We start from the raw sequence: 20,864 nt of genomic DNA, 5'->3' as shown, positions 1-20,864 counted from the left end.
TACCGTTTTAGTAACCCACGCATACTTTCTCCCTCGCGGGCACACGAAAGTTCGCGGGCGAACGTTAGTATATGTGTGCACCGTTACGTGAATGTCGCCGGAAGAGCAGCCCGTGACGTAGAGCGCGAGTAACGGGGGTGAGCTGAGATCAATGGAGTTTTGCAAGTGAGCAAAAGTTATTTGAGAATGATTCTGGAGTGTCGCACCGCAGGCTGGCAAAAAAAGGAAAGAGAAAAAGAAACAGCCCAGTTTAATTGCGATCTGTTTGTAAACGAACATGGCACGTCACGCATTCGACTGAAGTGCTTCGGACGGAGACCATTCGTCGTCGGTGAGCTTTTTTTTCTATCACTTGACTGCTGAGCCACTTTTGATTTATTCGTTTTTTCAACGGTTTCATATCGGAAATGTTAATTTAAATACGAATTGATTTACTATTTCCGGCTTACAGTACTTGAATGTTTTTTTATTGAAACAAAAAACAAAGAACAACAATAAAATAGAAGAACAGAAGATTCAGTTTGGATTAAATCCTACTTTTGTGATCGATTTCGTTAATGGGTCACATGGTGGAGGCGCCTGGTGTTTCATGATACATTGATGGAGACTGTATAGAGATTATTCAAAATGTGTCTTGACCAGTATGCCTAATCTTTATTACCAATTTATTTTTGTCCTTTCTCCAACATTGTAACTTTAAGCCATACATAGCCTTAGTCTAAAAAGGTTAAAATGCTAAACAAATTGTCACCCGCAGCGCCGTTCTAATCGACAGAACATAATTTCCTTCCCACGCCTAGAAACTCGTGGTCCTTTTTCACCATGCAAGAGCACTCGGCCCATTCATAATGCAGAGCACCAAGTAACGACGCCACAACGAGCCATCTTTCGTCGAGCGTCGTCCGTCCTGATGCGGTGGCGAGGTGGTTCGAGAGGCATAGCAACTCGCAGCAGCCTCCCACAGCTCGTTTCTTCGCCAATCACCGGAGAGTGGGCATACTCGGTAGGCGGGTGCATCACCAGCGACAATCCACACGGACCGAGCTGGGCGCTGGGAAGATGTTCACCCAAACCAACCGCGACATTCGATTCTCCAGTGTAGCCAACGGTGACGACAACGACGACGGCAGTTCCAGGCGTCATACCGTGGTAGGGCACCGCGCTTGGGCTGCCGAGGAACTGTGTCACCGGGCAGTAGTGATCGCGATTCGCCACGGGCCGCGCAATAGTGAACTCGATGCCAGTGCCGGGGGGAAAGTGACGAACCGAGATCAAGCCAAACCGAACGGTAAAGGTTGTGTCGGGGGCGAACCGTCGGTTGCGGATTTATACCGCAAGAAGAAAAAGTGTTGACGTGTCTCTGCACGTCGTGTGGAAATGCTGGTAGCGTAATGGCGGCTTGGTGACGATCATGGTCTTGTGGCTGACCGAACGTATTGAGCCACAACAATGGCGCAGCAAAAAATATGAAGCAAGCCCGCGTGGTCTTACTTTTGCGAGTGAAGCGAACTGTGTGGTGCAGTGAAAAACACGTGGTAAACAAATAACCCTTACGTATAGTGACTAAAATTATTATTGTGAAAGAGTTAAGGTACCCTAGGACGTAAGATGCAAGTGAGATAGCAAAATACTGATCGATCTTTGTGCCATTGATGATGATATCTCAGATTTGAATGCGCACCCCTGAGCGAGGGTTGACGAGCGGTGTTTCGGTGATTAAATACCCACGGGTGCTGCATGACACTGAGTGTGCCAGCTATAGAACTATAGATAGTTCAACAGTTCACTAAGTGTAAGTGAAATAATTGCAAAGAGACAGCAAAATGGACGACATGCCCGATCTATCGCACCTGACGCAGGAGGAACGGGCCATCATCGAGGGTGTGATGATGCGCCAGAAACAGGAGGAAGAACGAGAAAATGAAATTATGCGGTAAGTAACAATGAAACAACTTTTGCCCATGTTACAAACGGATTATTTTAATTTGAAAGTATAATTGTTAATGGAGAGCATAAAAAATTTGTGACAAATTAAATCAAGTTTTTTAGAAATTTCGTGCTTAAGTAGCTCACATGGTGGAGACGCCTGATTTTTAATGAGGCATCGATGGAGACGCCTGGTGCCGCCTATTAAATCACCCAAAGTATATTATGAAAAATTTGTACAGCTCTTCTAAGCGTTCAAAACATCTTAACGTACGTTGTAAAAAACAAATTATCTTCTGACATAGGTATGCCACGATTATAAGGCTAGGATACACGAAACGATAGACAAATTGAAACTATGATCGGTACATTGTTTATTTTCAATGGTCTAGTAAGCTCATTTGTTCTACTTTCAATAAAGTGCAGCTCGTAGTTTATCCTTGGATATTTTTTTATGGTATCAAAATAAAAAAACGCGTTCAAATGCACTGCTTAAAAACCACAGTTATTGTACGCTCGGATGCATCTGGCTGTGGCCATCGAATGCGTAATCAATATACAATCATGGGAAATAAAAACACCCAATATTAAATCCGTGACACGCCAATTGGTGCAAGCGGATCGCAAAAATGGCAATCATTTTAAAATAAATTTAAAACTCAATTATTCATGCAGGGTGCTCGTTGGTGCCAACTATGGCATAAATGATTTTAATTACTTTGGAGGCATTGCAAAAAATAGGCTTCGAAGGCAAAACATGGTGCGCAGTGAATGCGTGTGCAGCAAAAGCATCGAATGAAAAGAACTTTTCGCTAATGCAGAAAAATATGGTTGACAAATCTGACCGCACGTTCGAATGATTTTGGCTACATAATATAGTACGAGTTACGGTGTTCACAATGATTTAAGTTTACTCCATATCTTATATTCTATACAGGCGCAAGCAAGACGAGGTGGAAACACTCGTCGACTCGATCCGCCAGAAATCGGAGCAACAAAAGAAGGCCGGCGTTGAGCTGGAGGCCACGTGTCACATCTGCCTCAAGACAAAGTTCGCGGACGGTATCGGCCACATCTGTCACTACTGCAACATTCGCTGCTGTGCCAAATGTGGTGGCAAAGTAACGCTACGCAACAACAAGGTAAGAAACGGTAGAATTTGTGAAATGATCCATTCCGAAGGTCAGTTAGCTCTAAAGCTCGGGGTTGTAAAAATTAAAACCAACCGCACAACAAGCGCCGTTGCCTGCCTGCCGTTGCCTGCCGTATTGATCGAGCATTTCTCAGAAGCGTTTTTCGCTGACACGTGAAAAACCGATGCAACGCTTCAGTGGAACAACAAGAACAGCAACAAACATTTCCAAGGCGAGTGAACGAGAGGGCACGTGAGCGAAAGATAAAAAGAAGTGAGCACGCGCGTACGAGGAGCCAGCGTCGTTACATCGCCACCCCATCGCAGTGGAAAGTCATCGAAGATGAAAATTCGCCCAGCACCCTCGTGATCTTCCCCTCATGAGGCACTTTCCCCACCCATGGAGTTGTTCTTGGAACGCTTGGCACTGAGGAAAAGTGAATGAATGAAATGACGTCATTCCAGTGCACGTAGCGAGCAGGCCGTTGTTTCTCGCCACTTTAGCAGCTACTTTCAAGCGAACGTTTGTCATGTGCCACGAATTCCGCCTTTTTATCCACCCACCCACGCCTGTGCCGGTCCGGAGTGCTATTGATTTTTGATTTATGAACGAACCAAACGGCCAGTGGTCCATGGTTTGCGGAATGTTTGTCCAATTCCAGGCATAGGAGGTGCTAAGCGCCCGCAAAACATTGCGTTGTGACGTCGTGCAGCCCGTGAAAGGCGGCTCTTTTACATGGGCACGCGTTTGATGGCTCCGGAAAACCCCTTACATTTTGGCAAACCAGTTGGCTTTGGGTGGAGTGAAAGGGATGCTTGGAAAACGCCCGATTGCATTGTCCGGGAGCGCATAAAGGGCTATAATTTTAAGTACCATCGCTGCGCTTCGTCCACCCGGTTCGATGTGCCGATTTGTCTTGGAGTCGGGTAGCCATTTTGGGGTGTGGGCCCATTTTTTGGGGTGCCTTATTACGATCGTTCCGGTTAGCGCCACCGCCGCCGGTTTTGGCTCATCAGCATAGGCGCCCAGAATGCTGGTGCCATCGTTGCTCTCCGAATTCCAATCCGTCCGTTCTGAGCTGCGAGAACGTCGTTAGCAGTCGACTAGGTTTCGGTCCCCATCCCTATGTACCCATCCGTGCCAGCAGTCTCGACTGTGTATTAACGCCACAACCCTATGTTAAGGGTTGCTGGCGGCTCGGGCTTTTTTTTTTCTTGACTTCATCTCTCAAGCGACGTCCGGATGGCGTCTTTGGCAGTGCCGGTTTCGATGAAATATGACGAAAATCTGAAGTGGTTCTCGGACGGATCCACAGCGGTCTGGGACTTAATTTCACCCATCCCGAATGGGGCTGGGTGGTAAGTAATAATTATTATTTTGGCTTCGGCGTCGCCTTCGCCGGAGATCGGAACCATGCACCCGTCAGTGTCTCTCGGCCGGGCGCCGGAAGGACTTGCGGGAATTTTCATTCATTTACGATCGAATCGTGCCACGGTCTGCTTTGCTGTTGTTATGTGCCCCCACGAGGGAGCTTGGTTGACCCAGATGGCCAGCCACCATTGGGGGCTGAGAAGAACCCTTCCAGGAGCCCTTCCGGGAATTGCGCGAGTGTCGCGCGCTTTAGCGTATGGTAAATATTTCATGATTTCGCAGCGCGTTTAAATGCTTGGCATCGAAGCAACGCACGTTGCAGTGATGCAGGGTTATGGTGCTGGCAACCCTTCGGGGCCGGCACAAAAGGGCGGCCTTCCAACAGGACGATCGTTGAGGCGTGTGAAATCAAATTTAAAAATTTATACTCATTCTGTGCGTCTAGATGCATACCATTCCAGCACAGGGAAAAATTATCACTTTTATTACGTCGCGAAAATGTAGAGGGACACTCTGGGATTTGCATGATTTTCCAACAAGCGGTGGATTTAGCGGAGGCTTACTCATGAAATCAAAAACAAAAATTTAATGAAAAATCCAATCCGACTGGTGCAGAGACTAAAACCGATTCAATTTCACCCAACTTACAACGCGCTCATCACTTTATTCCATCGCCCATTTAACCGCTCGCCCTCTTTTTTCCAGGTCATATGGGTGTGCATAGTGTGCCGGAAAAAGCAAGAGCTGCTCTCGAAAACGGGCCAGTGGATGAACAAAAGCACCAGCCCGGACGGTGTGATACGCAGACAGGAGGGTGACCCAAGGGTACGTGGCACTTAGCCGCCCTGAATTTCGGCAGCGTCGACTCATTTGGATCGCATTTTCCACTTTTCTCCATTTCGTCGCTTAAACAGACCCTTCCACAGACGATGCTCGACCCGCTCGATCCCTCCGACAAGCGACCGAAGCTGGAGCGGGCTCGCAGCGCCGCCGAGAAGGAGAACAATCCGATGCAACGGGCCAACAGCCAGCTGCGCCGCCAGTACAGCCAGCAGGACCCACCGACGCGTCGGCTCTCGCAATCAGATGGCGTCGATATGATGATGTCGCCCGGTCACCATCACGGCCAGTCGATGGGTCGCATGCAGATGCAACCGGGCATGTACGGTGGAGGCAGTCGTCAGGGAGTGGGGCAAGCGGGTGTTGGGTACGGGACCGGTGGGTATGGGCAACACTCGCAGTTGCCTCAGCCTCCGATGCAGCACGGAATGGGTGCTGGCTCGTACGGAACCGGTCCGCATTCGATGACGCCTCAGGTGCACATTACGCACGCTGGCGGAGGTGGATATGGCCACGATGACCCGAGTTACTACCAGGTGGGTGTGCGTGTATATATATATATATGTGTGTGTGTGTGTCCGCATGTGTAATGCCTACCCGGCCTAACGCGAACCGTTGCCTTTACAGAGCGAAATCGAGGATCTAATGCGAACGCATCCACATCTAGTGCATCCGCGCCAGCAACAACACTACGCCGAAACGATGCAATCCGGGTCGGGGCATGGGAGTGGTGGCATGGTAGGGGGTGTCCATCTTCCACCCGAACCGACGAAATCTCACAAGCGGCCATTGGGGGGCCCTTACCTACCACAGCAGCGGTCCTTCAGCAGCTCCGACGAGGACATTCGCTCCACGCCCGAGTTCGAAGGTAAGTGCGGCGTGTCGGTGTATGAGCGTGTGTGTGTGTGTGTGTTGGTGTGTGGCTTTAATTTACTTGGCAAGCAAGAAAGGAAAGGGATAAGGGAGATGGGGGTCTATAAGAGAAAAAAGCACCCTTCTCCTTTCACCTTAACCAACACCACAAAGCGCCACCATTGCGAGCGCCATTTTGTGTGTGACGCCTTAAGCCAAGTTCCGAGTCTAGACGAGTCGTTTCTTTTCGATTATTATTATTATCTCGTAGCTGTAGCAATTGGTGTGTGTGTGTTGTGAGTGAGTGTGTGTGCTGTTGTTTTTTTTTTTCAGAAGCTCTTTCGTTTCCTGTGTTCCCGTTGCGCTATGATTTCGATACAAAATTGTGGGCGAAAATCGTTACGCATATCCGCCAGTCCTCCGTTCATTGTGTGCCTTTCCTACTTTTCCACCTCCTCGACCTCACGTTCGTGTGCCTAATGACGCGGTATGTCCTGTGCTGGGCATTCCGTGTACGTCATCGGCGCGTTGCCATGCTGTCTTAACGTTGGCCGTTTACCCCTCGTTGAGTCCATTATTGTCGATTATTTTCGAAATTTCGCCTTCTCCCAATCAGGATTTCTCTCTTTTCCGTCGTTTTGTGGTGTAGTGGCTGAAAGCCAGCTTGAGGTTTTTGCTTTCGCGGAGGTCCACATTTTGCTAACGTAGCTTATTCATCGCTTTCAACCCAGGCAGCTCGATCGTTGTTGTTTAAAATTGTCAAATCAATCCCCTCATTGCCGTGAAGCTGCTGCATGTTAATTGTACGGGCGAGAGAAAACTGAGCTCCGACACTCGAGACAGTTTGTTCTCATTTGATCTTGAAACGATCTCACTCACGAGCTGATAGCATGATATGCTTCGCGTTCGTTCGACAATCGATCGCCATTGAACGGAACCGCTTACAACCGTACTCGGTGCCCTTTTATTTGTCTTGCTTACCCATCGTGGAGTGTCGCAAGCACGTATGGTTTGCGGGAGCTTCAGCTTGCGTTTTTTTTTAACAGCCGCTTCACCGGCTTCTAGATACCACGCAGCCCTACAAGATCCGTACGTGCGACAGTGCCACCCGGTCGTCTTTAATTCGTTCCCTTAATTCGCTTTGTTCTCCAAGGATTTTGTAGGTCAGGACCGCGCCCCCGTTTCTTCTGGCCATCCACAGCTTGCACGTTTTTGCAGCGGCACCGGGGAAAGCCAAGAAGAGCAAACAAGTCCCAGGCATCGGGTACACATGCACGGCAGAATGGAGGCGCCTGGTGGTTGTCTGGCGGTCGGTTACTTTGTTCGCCGACATCCTTGGCCGCTGCGTCGGTTGGTTTTGTAATGGCGCTGGTGCTCTTTTTTCTTCTGAACTCTTCTGCTTCGCATTTCGTTCCTCTTCGTCACTTCTGTCGGTGACTAAGTGGCTCCACGAGCCGAGACGCCCTTCCACGTACGATGCACGTTTCATTGCACTGTCAATTGGCTTTCTTTGCGCTTTCTTACACACGTGTCACCGAAGAAACAGAGAGTAAAGGAGTGCTCCCACCCTACTCGTCAGGGTAGCGCTAGTGGTTGGTTTGGTTGGAGGAACGACAGAAATAAGAGATTGGAAAGCAACTGTCAACTACCATTTGCCACGGCGGCATGGAAAACGGGGGCACCGCTTTGGATGGCTCGTGTCCTTACATTTAGTTGCAATTTTTCACCCTTCCTGCTTGGTTCCCCAGCACCCGGTGCTCGAGGATCAATTGTTCGTTTGCTTGTATGCACCGTGGCTTGCGAAAGGCCGCCTATCAGCAACTGACATCGGCAGTATCTGTGCTACTGCAGTATCACTAGCTGCGTCGTTTTTTGGTCGATCTATCTCTCTCTCACTTACGTTCCCTTTCGCTCGATCGCTCGCTTGCGATCTCCACCCGGTTGGATGGTGCTCTCCGTCCGTTGGTCCTTTCCCTTTCCGATGGCCTACCTTATTCGGGCATGTTGCAATGCGCCCTTCAACAGTGTGGTCGTAAATTATTAGCCCTGTTATAAATTGCATTATTGACGACGGGGATGTGCAATAACAGTAATAACGTGAATCCGGGACCGACACTTTGCCTTCACCGACACGGAGCGGTTCCCGGGGGTTCACGATACGGAAAATTATGCCTCCGGGGCGTACACAATGCATGCGCCTGTTTGGTGGGGTGCTTATTGATTGTGACCAGATTTTTGTGCCCATTTTCAATGCCATTTCTCCCATGCATCCTTGCAGCAATTTGGGACAATAGATAAGAATGCTGCACCCATATGTGGTATGGTGCTGAGCGCTATCAGGGATGCCCTTGCACGACCGTTTGGTCGTGGCCAAGTGTGGCCGCTAATTTGTAGGGCTTCTTCCCGTGCTCGGCATGGGATCGTGCTGCATTTGATGTATGCCAGGCGGTGATACGGATGCCTGACCGGCAGGCACATAATGACCCAGGGGTCCTCGGGTTCCAACGTGGCCGAACGGGTTACATTGTGCTGCGGCACTTATGCAGTCCTTTGGCCTTGTGCAGGCTCGTTATTTGTTTGTTACTTTCATGCAGCACAGGAGAGAAAATTATATTTTGAAAAAATTAGCAAACGCTAGAAAAACAAAAAGCTGCCGCTATTAAGTATAATTATTCATTTTCCATTAACTCCGTTCGATGGAGGCGCCCGGTGGTTTTCTCTGACGAAATGATTGCACCTTCATCGGTACGTTTCCTGAACTCATGAGGCTTCTAACAACTCAAGCAGCATTGTTAAAATCGCATAAGCGTTGTTAAAATACTCTATGTTCCAAGTGTGAGCATGGTGAGTATTTCATTAAAATCTCCTCAACGAGCTCGCGTGTGGGTGCGAAGCTTACGATTAAGATTGTACGGGATAGGGATTCCTGACGTCAGCTCCGTAGCCTATCGGTGAGGTTATTTTTTACATCATTTATCCCTCTCTCTCTTTCTCTCTCTCTCTCTCTCTCTATTTCATTTTTGAATTTGTTCTCCTTCTCAGCTCATTTTGTCCCACTCGATGTAAACCAGTGTGCGTATGTAAATTTGTGACGTATTGGGAGTTTTTTGGTTGGAAGTTCTTCCCATTGACAAAACAGCAGGTCTGTTGGACCTTGAATCAAGCTGGTGATGTCGCTGCATCGAGCTCCACCAACGCACCAAGTACCAATTACTGCCCACTACGTTAGCGTGTGTGTGCGCGTGGCTAGTGACCGGGCTCATTCCAGGCGTTTTCCGTGCACTCTCAAATAACTACGGGTAACTTAGAAACGAGCAGCAAGCTCGAGGAGTGGAGCAGCAATAGAGACACATTCCGACGTGGAAAACCAATCCCACTCAGCAAGAAGAAGTGAGTCAAACAAAACAACAGCCCCACATTGGCGGGGAGTGTTTGTGTAGGTTTACGGTGCGGGATTGGTCCGAAAGCAGATATCCAATTAATAAATTCATATCAATGACCTTGGAGCAGGATGCTGAGTGGGGTCCTTTCGCTCGGGTGGTCACTCGCGCCGGTGGCCGCCCGGTGGCTCTGAAACCGAATAAACAATTCGCTCACGGGATTCGACCGTTCCCGGCGTGAGTGCCCGGTCCCGAACATGGTCGGGAAAATTCGGGCATTCTGGTTTGGTTCGTGCGCTTGTTGACGTTACCCGCCCGCCGTTTACTGGCTGCTGACGTAGATTTGGATTCGAGTTTGATCATTGCGTTGCCTGCCGCGAGGGCTATCGATTTTTTGTGGCTCAAACGTGGCTCCTAGTGGTGCGGGGCGGGGTATCACCAAAACAAGAAAGGACACGGGCATCGGAGATCGTTTACGTTTCGGCACTATCCGGGGTTTGTCGCAACGGTGTCGCCAGGAGAGGGACGTGCGATGAGCGATGAGTGAGCCCACGCCAGCGAAGAGAGCAATCGATGAGGCGGTCCATTTGCAAAACAAAACGAGCCTGGCATTGGTTTTCCGGGGTCACTAATTTTTGGAAAAAAAAAACACATCCAGCGCTTTGCTTAGTCCAGAACTAACGTAATTTTCTTGCTCACTTTTGATGCCATTTTGCAAAAGGAAACGGCCGCATCGCGAAAAGTCGTTAACACACGCCAACCGTGGCGTTTCTGGCCAATTTTCCGTGCACAGAAAGAAGCCAACATCGCTCTCTCGCAACCCTCTCATTAGCTCTCGCGCCATTGTCGCTGGCAGCACTATACGCGCCCCGGGGTAACTCACCAGCACGGTAATTGATGAGTGCCGGTGCGTATAAGTTTTGTTCTTCTCGCCATGGCGGAAAATCGAAGCTCAACGGCAAGTGTGTGAGACGACCAGGACGGACGATCGGATGCAGTGTATGTAAATTTTCCTTCCCGACCAGTTCGTGTTCAGCCGCCGTGCGCGCCAGTGCCTTGGTGATCCGGTGGTCAACCAGTAGGGCGAAAAACGCGCTAGCCGAGTGGCAGGCCAAGGCGGCCTTCGTACATATAGACCGCAATTGGAAAACGCTAAAGCTGGCTGAAGTGGTGGCTAGTTTTTCGTTTCTTCACTTCTCGCATAGGCCACTGACCGTTATTGGGCTACTTACGTGAAGCTTTGATAGTGGCGCCCGGGTGTGCCCGTTCGTTTGGGTGCTGGTCACGCTGGGCTGGGCGTTTTAGTTTTTTTTTTCTCTCGCAAAGCTTCGGTTCGTTGTGGGGCGTACAAGTTTGTACCAATCAAGCGATAGTGGCATGCTATTTGGTGTTTCTTTGCATCGTTGGTACAACTTTGGTGACTGAACACGAGCATGGATAGCTATCAGTGACTAGCATCAGATGTTCGTGCAATGCCTTAGAGCACCAATAGATATTTATATCAAAAAGAGCAACTCAAACTCCATCCTCCCTAACATGTTAGAATGCGATAAGTTTTCTCACGGCTTGAAGCAGGGATTTCAAAATCTCGGCCTTGTTCGCAAACCTCGGGCAGCTAATCGGAAGATTTGGAACGTTTGTCACAGCGAGTGCATCTCCCGATTGCATCCAGATGCATGTGGGTTGCGTTGGTACATACCACAGAAAACGTGTATGTGTGGGCACGCGCGTGAAGAATAGTGGTGGCTTGACACTCAGTGTGAAGGAAAACAGCTTTGCACCGGAAATTATCGATTGCCGGAAGAATTGACCATTCACGCCGTTCCGCATCGTGCAAGTGGAGGGAAAAGCGCGCGTGAGAAAAAGATAGAGCGTGTGAACTAGAAGCAAAGGAAAAAAAAATACTCGAACACATACACACGCTCTGCTACATACAAAGGTTTACGGAGGACCAAGCGAGAGAAAGAGAGTGAGCGAGTCTCTCGAGTGAGTTTGATTATCGCCAAGAGCGTGAGAGCGGGACAAATTTGGATGGAACGAAGCGTTAAAATGGATCCTCCAGTATGCGTGCGTATCAGTTAGAACTGATGACTCCTGTTTTGTGATGTACCCAAATTCTGGTGCCCTCTAACGTCAGGATGAACAAGGTTGGCGAGTAAGGCTTCCTATTGATGAGAACGACCAGAAGGGCTCGATCGGTGCGAGTTTTTCTTGCGTGTGACGAACCGATGTTAACGGGTCCCATACCCGTCACATGATGCCATCTGTAATCGCTAGTATACAATTTGAAGCATAAAAACAGAAACAAAGCATTTCACGTCCTGTGAATCGCTCAAATGGCTGCAATTGAAGGGAGCTTAGTTGCTCGAGGCATTCTACAGCGTGAAAGTACTGGTGTGCATCTGATAGTTTACTGTGGACGAAGAATGGCGTCCTTAATCCGTGCACCATCGCTCCCTGGACGTGTTTGTGAGTAAATAACAATAGTGACAGTTGAACGGGGATGAAGCTATTTTTAGACTACTTCCCACGCAATCAAAGATACACTCCGCACGTTCCGGAAAGATTTAATCCCGGCAAAATCTGTGTGCAAAATCTTGATGTGACGTTGTGTACGTTTGTGTTGGATTTGTTTTACTGTCTCAGGCTGGTTCCAAGCGAATTGATAACATTCAATGACACTGCTGTCGTCAGTGTGAAGGTGGCTGCTTGTGATCCGATTTGTAGAACAGTGGTACAAAAATCAATACCCCATTAACAATACACTGCACTACTGTGAACGAAATACGCAACGGAAAGTGGTGGAGAAATAATTCCAAAATGACAGAAAGAGAGCGATGGAGCTAAAATAACAGTGCTGAGCACGACAGGGTAAAGGAATCCCGTGGTAGTGAAAGAGAGAAAGAGTGAGGAATACAGAATGTGTTTCTAACCAGCTAGAGGGTCCAAGAAGGGAAAACAAGACAAATACGCACGATCCGTGGAGCCGCCACCACTGCCGACGGAAAAGGCGAGATCAAGGAGCAAGCGTTCCTGCCGGCTCAGGATGGGAAAGAAATAGAAAACACTGCGACAAACGAAGAGGCCCAGCTCGAGGAGTGCGCGGGGCAGCGAACCGTATGTGCGTGAAACCGCCGTCAGCGAATCTGTGATAACGCAGCGCTGGTGTACGCATTCGTTGGGCTGATTGGGTGTGCGTTCGGTGTGAACCTGTACCTGTCGTGGTAATGCATTTGGTCATCGAAAGGATGCCTAAACTTCGCTGGTCGGTGAGTGCCGAGTGAACTCAGTTTTATCGGGGCGACATTGGCCACGATTTGGTTCGGTTTCTAAAAATAAATTCCTCCCTTTCCGGGGTCGAGGTTCTACAGACACGCTGACGGGTGCAGACGCCTTTGGAAATAAAACGAACGCTGGATAGAGTGAGACGGAAAGGGAGAGAAAGAAGGAGAAAGTGACAGATAAAAAGAACGAGAGAGAAAGGACACATTCTTCGAAGTCCTGTTCCACTCTCGAGTTGAACGTATAACAACGACTCAACGGCTCACAAATTCTGCGAAGTGTCGAGTTGCAAATGAACGCATTTTCGTGCAAGTGTCCGAAGCGTTGTTGAGGATTTACGTGGGATTATTTGTATCGTGAAACTCAGCTTACACAGCGGAAAAATAAACAAGAGCTTTCTATAAAAAGAAAAGACGAATTCCAGCATTTTTGCGAAAGTCTTGTAGTTATGATGGTAAATTAAGCAAGTCACACTCGCTCAATACCTATTCGCAATATCCATCTACAATGCAAAATTGAGGGAGCCCGCTGAATTTATTCTCAACTACTGGAGTCTTGGATATCCGTTGGAATAATACGCTACGCGGAAAAATGTGAGTGTTAATGCAGAATATTTGAGGAAATTTATATCGAAGAATATGTATTCATAAAATTTCACTTACAATATCAGTCAAACATAAATCGAAACGCTGCCCATTTGATCACGTAGTACAACTGCTCTGTTCATATTTGCGCTTGTCTCGTTTAGTTTTGAGCACTGCATAGATCCTCTAGAGAAACAAGTTAAGCTGAGCAGAAAAAAAAGCTAAATAAATGCCATCGTTTAAGTTTTCTATTTGGTAATGTTTTAATTACAATTGTTATTGAATTAATTACTATTGTTATGTTAAATGCTTAATGCATTTATTTGTTAATTTTCCATCAGGTGTTACTCCTGTAAAACATTTCTTGTTGCAAAAAGGATTTCTAGTTCGGTTTTTATAGACACTTAATAACCATAAATCATAAATTCACCGTTGAAGCAAGTCGTTAGCAAGATATGACAGTTGTAGAATCATGCGTTCAAAGGACAAATACCTAGAATGATGAGTATCATTTGAATGGTTATATTGATTTAATTTATGCAATACCATTAAAAATACCCATAGACAACTGATTTCGTGCCCTTTATGTTCATACCATATCGCTTTTAAAATGACGATTTCAAAGACCGATTGCAAATGGTTGCACTGGTTATCATCCCAGCGTTGTTGGGTTACAGATTATTGAAGAAAATTGGATTGTCGTTATGTGATCACTGCCGTACGGTTCGAGGCCGCGCACTGCGGTTCGAATGAGGGGATGTGTAGATAAGAAAAAGACTGCATACGAAAGGCAAAAAGGCTCATTCTGAAACGAACAACGTGCACTCTGCTGTTATGTAAGTGGCCGTATACAAGCATCGTATTCTAGATGGATGAAATCGAAGCATGAAAACAGAACCAAGATGTGGGTTGGTCTGTTTTACTGTACCATTATATGTTATTTTTAAACATTAGCCCCTTAACATTGTCTTGAAGATAGAGTTTTTGCTGCTCTTGATTAGCTGTTGTATGTCGGTCATGTCATTTTTCCTTTTGAGATTCGTGCTTATCTGACCCAAATCGCTATGATTCTAGAGACTGTAACGAAAGCAGCCAGAATTTGGCTCACAACACCCATAACAATGAGTCCGTTTGGATATATTGGCTCCCAGATGATTTGATGTATTTCCGTTATGCATGCTTCTCGGCCATTATGAAGAAGACCATATATGCAATTAGTGGGCTATTTTCCATTGGAGATGTCAGATTTGGTTCCAAGTTCGCTCATGCACACCAATACCGGGAAAATAATGAGCCCAACATTCAAATAATCTCAAATTGATCGATTAGCGTTACATTTTTTGCAATATTAGAAACAATTCTCAAGGGAAATCGGAACAGTAGATGCAAGTGTGCGTTTGAATAAGATACCAGGCGTCTCCATCAGAGCATATCCGATTAGTTCAGACTTTTTTTATTTCATTCAAATAGTCATAACAAATTATATTCAAAAAATCTCAAATCGATCGATTAGCGTTATATTTTTTTTGCATTATTCGAAAAACAGAAGCAGGGGACATTGCAACTGTAGATGCAAGTGTTTGTAATGTTCGTTTGTACAAGGTACCAGGCGTCTCCATTAGAGCATATGCGATTAGTTCAGATTATACTTTTATTTCATCCTATTTGGTTTGGACGAAAGTCTCATACTAAAACTGGGCCATTCAGTTTATTTTCTTCCTTTTAGCAAGTCCATGTCTCAATTGAGCATATGCGAGTGTGGAGCGTGTCTACTTCGCAAACGTATAGCGCAAATGGTACGCGAGGCATCCAAATCGCTTCAATACCGACGGCCAATTGTGTTTATAAATGCATATTCAATTTCACGGTACGTTCGACAGTTCGCTGCCAAATTAATGGTTTTCTGCCAATATCCATTACCAAAGCTGCTTGTCTGGCTTCGGTCCCAAGCTGTTGCCCCCTTTCGGTCCGACAATCGTGTATGTTGTGTTGCATTGGGCGCATGGGGTGGTTGTTTTTGGTGCAGCACACATTCTTCGTTTAAATATGCGATTTTAAGGAGACATAGAAAACGAAAGTAGAAAAGGAATCGAAATAAAATCGAATTTTGCAAATGATTAGAGAGGGTTTGGAAAATGATAAACAAATGATCGCAATAATTTGGAATAGAAAACTCTTTTAAGCGAGCGTGTGATAAAGTAAGGATTTCAAATGCGGTTGCGTTAACTATGTGAAACCGTAAGTAATACGATGCTATTTAAGGACATATTAGGTGATAATTAGGGCCAGCTAATGCTATCGACCACTGTGCGCAAAGACTCGCTTCTGTTCGCCGGACACTGGAAATATCGGCACTTGATGGCACTTCTCATAAACGGATATTATTGGCGTTCATTTGCGTTCATGCATACGCTACGCAACAACCTGCCGGTCGTTGCTAATTTTATTTATATTCCTCCACAACTAGTTTTATTGCGTTTAAGCACTACAGTTCCGCAGCACTTCTACCACCACGAACGACGGGGCCACGCTTGTCCAAAGCAAGTGGTAGAATTATTTTTACATTTGATGTGCTAAACTATTTTTACACACGTTCCACCAACTTTCGCGCACCCGTCTTAGAGGGCAGAAGCTCGGCTCGAAGCTGTTCGGGGTTTCTGCACGGGTAAATGCGTGCTGTATTTTTATTCCTTCGGCCAGGTTCAGCAATAGGGCTTCCTCCCTTCTTTCCAGGGCTTGAGAATACCGCTCGTGACTTGCGACGTTTACTAGACTAAATATAGCTCGACCTTCCGTAGGGTTGATATTGGAAAAATTGCACACCAAACAACGAACCATTTATCGATGACCCAATTGTCGCTTTTCATTATCACACGGTAGTGGTGGTGGTGGTAGCTTTTTTTCGCCTTTGCAACTATCGCTCCCTCAGCACACAGCTCCGGTTGGCATCTGTCAGATGGGGTAGGGAACAGAACGGCAACGTGTTGGAGAGCAAACTTTTGCCCCGTTGGCAACGGCACGCCCGAGGAAGGATAACTTGTAATCCGGATCATCTGTGCCATACCGGGTGGCTAGGATTTTTTCTGCCTACACTTGGCCAAAGTTTTCTCCATCCTTCGTGGTTTTTGCTTCACGGTAGCTGATGCCCTATTCCCGCCCAGCAACAGCGAACGATGAAGCATCGATTGAAGAGCGGTGCCGGTGAACTGTTTGTAATTATACGAGCGGCCTCCCGTGCTCTTCATCGAAGCGTTAGTATCGTTCGATCACCGGAGACACCGAGCGTTGTGATGAATAGCGCACCACACGCCAGCTGGCTACTAGTGTGCGCCAGTAGTTTCGAAGTGTCCTTAAATCGAGGCTTTCCAAGCGACCTTTTTTTCCACCTTCTGCTAGCACGCAACTATAGAGTGTATCCAAGGTCCAGGGCGATACCAATGTTATGGCCGGTGTGGTTCTTGCGCGATAGGTTTGTCTCCTTGACGGTTTATGCCTGCTACCCTTCGGTGTAAAGTCCCATACAATGCCTTGGATGATGTACGTCACACTACACTTAACGGATGTCAAGAGCCTGCTGGGTATAGGTTTCGTTCCGTAGGCAGTAACGTTTTCGAGAGAGAGGGTAGTTTGGGTGGGTAGGTGGTTGCTTCCGTGCCCATTTCTGTGAAGTCAGGCTTTCATTGGGATGCTTCGAAGGTGTTTTAATTATATCAATGTACATAATGTCAATTCGAAATAATTGACACGACGAAGGCAGTAATTTGGTCTTGTGTGATGCACATACAGTGATGTATCTTTAACCATGCGGCTCCGTTGGATACAAAATAACGATGTTGTATAAAATAAAATCAATGTTAAATATGCATCTTGCAGATACTTTGTGTTGTAGGAAGGGTGTTGTTGATTTCGTGTAATTTGGTAATGTTCGTGATGTTGTATGTAAGATAAATTATCCAAAATCAGGTGTTCATTGGAAAAAAATAATTTCGGGTTAGATTTGGTAAATTGATTTTCGCTCGGATTAATAAGGCATCGTTTTTTAAGGCATTCATAGGGCTTCGATTGTAACAAAAATTTCGTTGTTTGTTTACGGATTAGTGTGCGGTGTAAGGGTTTGGAGTAAAAGATAAGGAATTACAATATTATTAGCCAGCCGTGAGTGTATTATTGTTGTCAGAATATTGGCTGAACTGGTTTAAATTATCTGTCCTTTTCGTTCCACTTTCCATACATTCATACATTTTCCGCAATTCTATACTAACTTTTCTGAAGTATTTCGTGCATACCTGTTCTGCTTTCCTCGTACACGTGTTGTTGTGGATGTGCCGTATCCCTCATTTTTCCCAATTTAGGAGTCTCCATTTTTGGCTATCGTATGGAATGTTCTGTGCCTGTGTCTATCATTCTTTCTCTGTCTGCATAATAGTATTTTCTCGCACTTTCTCCCTTACTCTTTTCCCTTTCTCTATCTTTCTCTCTCTCTCTCTCTCTATCATCTACTAATGCCTCTGTCATGTCAAACAATTGTCTAAATTATATTGAATGTTCTGTTACATGGACTTACCCTGTCATCGCTTCCTTTATGAGTATATGTACTGCAAACATAGTGACGATGAAACTTATATAAATTATCCTCATCATCTGAATTAATTTTTCGGTCAAGCTGTGAATCGGTTTATCTAACAAATCTGCAATTTATACATTGTTGAAAATGAGATAAGGTTCTCTAGCGCTTAACACAGAAAGGACAGGTGAAGCAGAAGTAAATCATAGATATATTTTGTCCTATTTTTGCACTTAAATAGGTTTTAGTGTGTGTAGCATAAGATCATCATTGCGCTGCCAACTCATGAGCGAATAAAGTTAAGTTAATGTTTGGTTTGCGTCATGGTTACCGTTAATTTTGCTCATGATTTTTAAAAATTCTCTATGGTAGATACTTTCGGCTGTAGTTATCAGAAAACCGTCCATCGCACTTACCACATGTTTGGTTTGTTGTCGTATTTTGTTTGTTATAATGATATGCACAAGAAAGCAAGAAACATTAGTAAATTGAGGAAAACCGAGGAAAAACTCTCGATATCTTTTGCGTCAATTTTATTTCATGTTGTTCCACCTGTTCGTCATAGTTCATCCTCAATTTGATTGATCAGGCTAAACACTGTAGAATTAAAAAGTATATCTGGTACGTTCCAGAAGCATTTTGAAGATTGGAATGATATGTTGAATATTTTCTAATTGGAATAATTTTGTTAACAATATTTATGTTACCTGCAAATCATATTTTGATCTTTATTATTTGAATTATTGATTAAAGTTTTTTATTGCTTGATTATTTGTATTTAAGTCAGTTAGGCCGTATGATGACCTGCTGGGTATTTTTGGGATTGATCTTTAATTCGACTGCCATATGTGATTCTATGCGTTTTAACTTTACTCCAAGTGTGGTTCGAGAATCGTTGGCATCCTTAATGGCGTGATCAGGATGTGTTTGTTTTCTGGATCGTAGCGACCATTCTGTTGTTTTTCGTTGTTGTATCGCTTAAGTTGTCTTTAGTTGTTATTTATTGGTTAGAGATTGATGCCCGAGCGGTGATTCGTGCAGTTGCGAGTGATGAAGAGAGAAAGAAAGAGTTAGAGAACTCTCGCAAGTAGATGCAAACAAGCAAGCAGTGTTGCTGAGGCGTTGTTCCGCTTTCGAACCGTTTCTCTTCCAGCCGGTCACCAAAGACAGTATTTCGATAATCACACACGACTGAACGCTAACCTTTCCGACTATCGAGCAACAAAGCTGGACGTGCAGCAACGCAACAGTTACAATCGTACCAATCACAACCGATATCAATCACCGTCCCAGCAGCAGCAGCAGCATTCATCCCATCCCTACCACTACCAGCAGCAGGATCCGCTGGGACGGGACTACCATCAGACGCAGCCACTGCCGCAGGTGGTGGTAGGTGACGGCATTATTGCATCCACGGCCTACGATAGCATTAACCATCATCACCACTCGGTCCACCATCCATCGCTCCATCATCAATCGTCGGGCGCACACTTGGGGACGACCGCCGGCAGCCCGGCCACCATTCCACAGGGCCACGGTGGTAGCAGTGGTAGCAGCAGCAGCAGTCAGCACCATCCGTTTCCACCGTACGGTCAGCAGCAGGCGCACCATCCTCAACAGACGCAGCAACAGCAGCAGCAGTGCAACAGCAGCAGTAGCGGTGGTTCGAGTCACAGCACGACGGGACACCATCCGGTGGCGCACAACTCGCACACGCGCTACGGCACCAGTCCGGCCGCCACCGAGCAGCCGGATCCGTACTGGGACGAACCGGCCGACAGCCGGCGGTTCACCGAGCGGAGAAAGAAGACGGTGCGGTTCGATGGGCAGGACTCGGACGATTGGTCCCGGTGGGAATCGGAACGCCAGGGCAGCCAGGACTCGGCCACCAAAGACTCTGGTATCGACACCAGTAGCACGTTCACCAGCAGCGAAGACTCGAACCGAGGCGATGGCCCAAAGGTATAGTGCGACACTCACGCCCACATCCACCTCACTCGAATACACACACATCTCCCTACCACACACACACACATCCACACATACACCAAAACGGACACGTACGCCACGGACGGACGGACGAGGACTAGAACACGCTCACGATACCACGGTACGAGTTGCACTTGGGTCACTAGACACTGCAGCTGTGACCTTCCAACAACGTCCTAGTTCCGACACTAGGTCTACACGTAGTTCAAACACCCGACACTGACTGTGACGCACGGAATGGGTGGGACGATTTCTTCGACGTGCGGGACGAATCACGCCACCGGCTGCCAGTGGGCGTTCAACTCCAAGGTACAGGTCCAGGTCATGCGAACGAGGATGGCCGGTTAGCGCCCGAATGTATGCAACAAGCGTTCGACTTCGTCAGTTGCGCAGAGGAGCAGCACATGGCGATCGCGGTGTGATGTTTCAGGATCCTACACAGCTGGTAGAAGAAGTTGTGGAGAATGTCGTTGCTAGCCTAACCGAAATAACCATTCATTAATAGCACTTAGTGCAGTGCGTTCTATTTCAATTGTTTCGGTTCCCGTTTACTAGCTAACTTTCTCGTTTTCGTATCTATAACCGCATCTTAAATACCGCTTCTCACGTGTGCTTTCATTCTATTTTGTATTGCTTGGCTTGTGGCTTCTAATAGTTTACCGCATTACAGACGTTCTAGCTCTGCATGTTGACGTATGATATGCTTCGCTGCGGTTCATGTTTGTTCGGCGATTCTTATGCTGGCGCGAGTAGTGATGAACGAGCAAAGGTGTTAATTTTTTTAAACTATGCTGGCAGACTATTGTTGTAAGTAAAAATTTCTGGGCCATAAAATGATGCAAGGCATTACCGAGGAAACAAGCTGAAATTAACAAAAAATCAGCTTCTTTTCCTCACTCTTTACGTAATGTTGGAAACGATATACAATCGCGTTATTTGCATT

At 46.5% G+C, this 20,864-nt stretch overlaps 1 protein-coding gene across 1 annotated transcript in view; it reads left to right on the top strand.

Annotated features, from left to right (window-relative positions):
* Positions 1–1,823: 1,823 nt before the first annotated feature.
* The window catches only part of LOC128731314 (regulating synaptic membrane exocytosis protein 2), a 38,422-nt gene continuing 19,381 nt past the window's right edge, over positions 1,824–20,864 (top strand). The window contains exons 1-6 of the mRNA XM_053824424.1: positions 1,824–1,933; positions 2,864–3,068; positions 5,136–5,255; positions 5,345–5,806; positions 5,898–6,138; positions 19,086–19,894. Of these exons, the coding sequence (XP_053680399.1) occupies positions 1,824–1,933; positions 2,864–3,068; positions 5,136–5,255; positions 5,345–5,806; positions 5,898–6,138; positions 19,086–19,894 (1,947 nt within the window). The remainder of the gene's footprint in view (positions 1,934–2,863; positions 3,069–5,135; positions 5,256–5,344; positions 5,807–5,897; positions 6,139–19,085; positions 19,895–20,864) is intronic.

Source organism: Anopheles nili, chromosome 2, assembly GCF_943737925.1.
Source record: "Anopheles nili chromosome 2, idAnoNiliSN_F5_01, whole genome shotgun sequence".
Classification (NCBI taxonomy): Eukaryota; Metazoa; Arthropoda; class Insecta; order Diptera; family Culicidae; genus Anopheles; species Anopheles nili.
The sequence above is the reverse complement of the archived record's forward strand: the minus strand, read 5'-3'. Positions and strand labels throughout refer to the sequence as shown.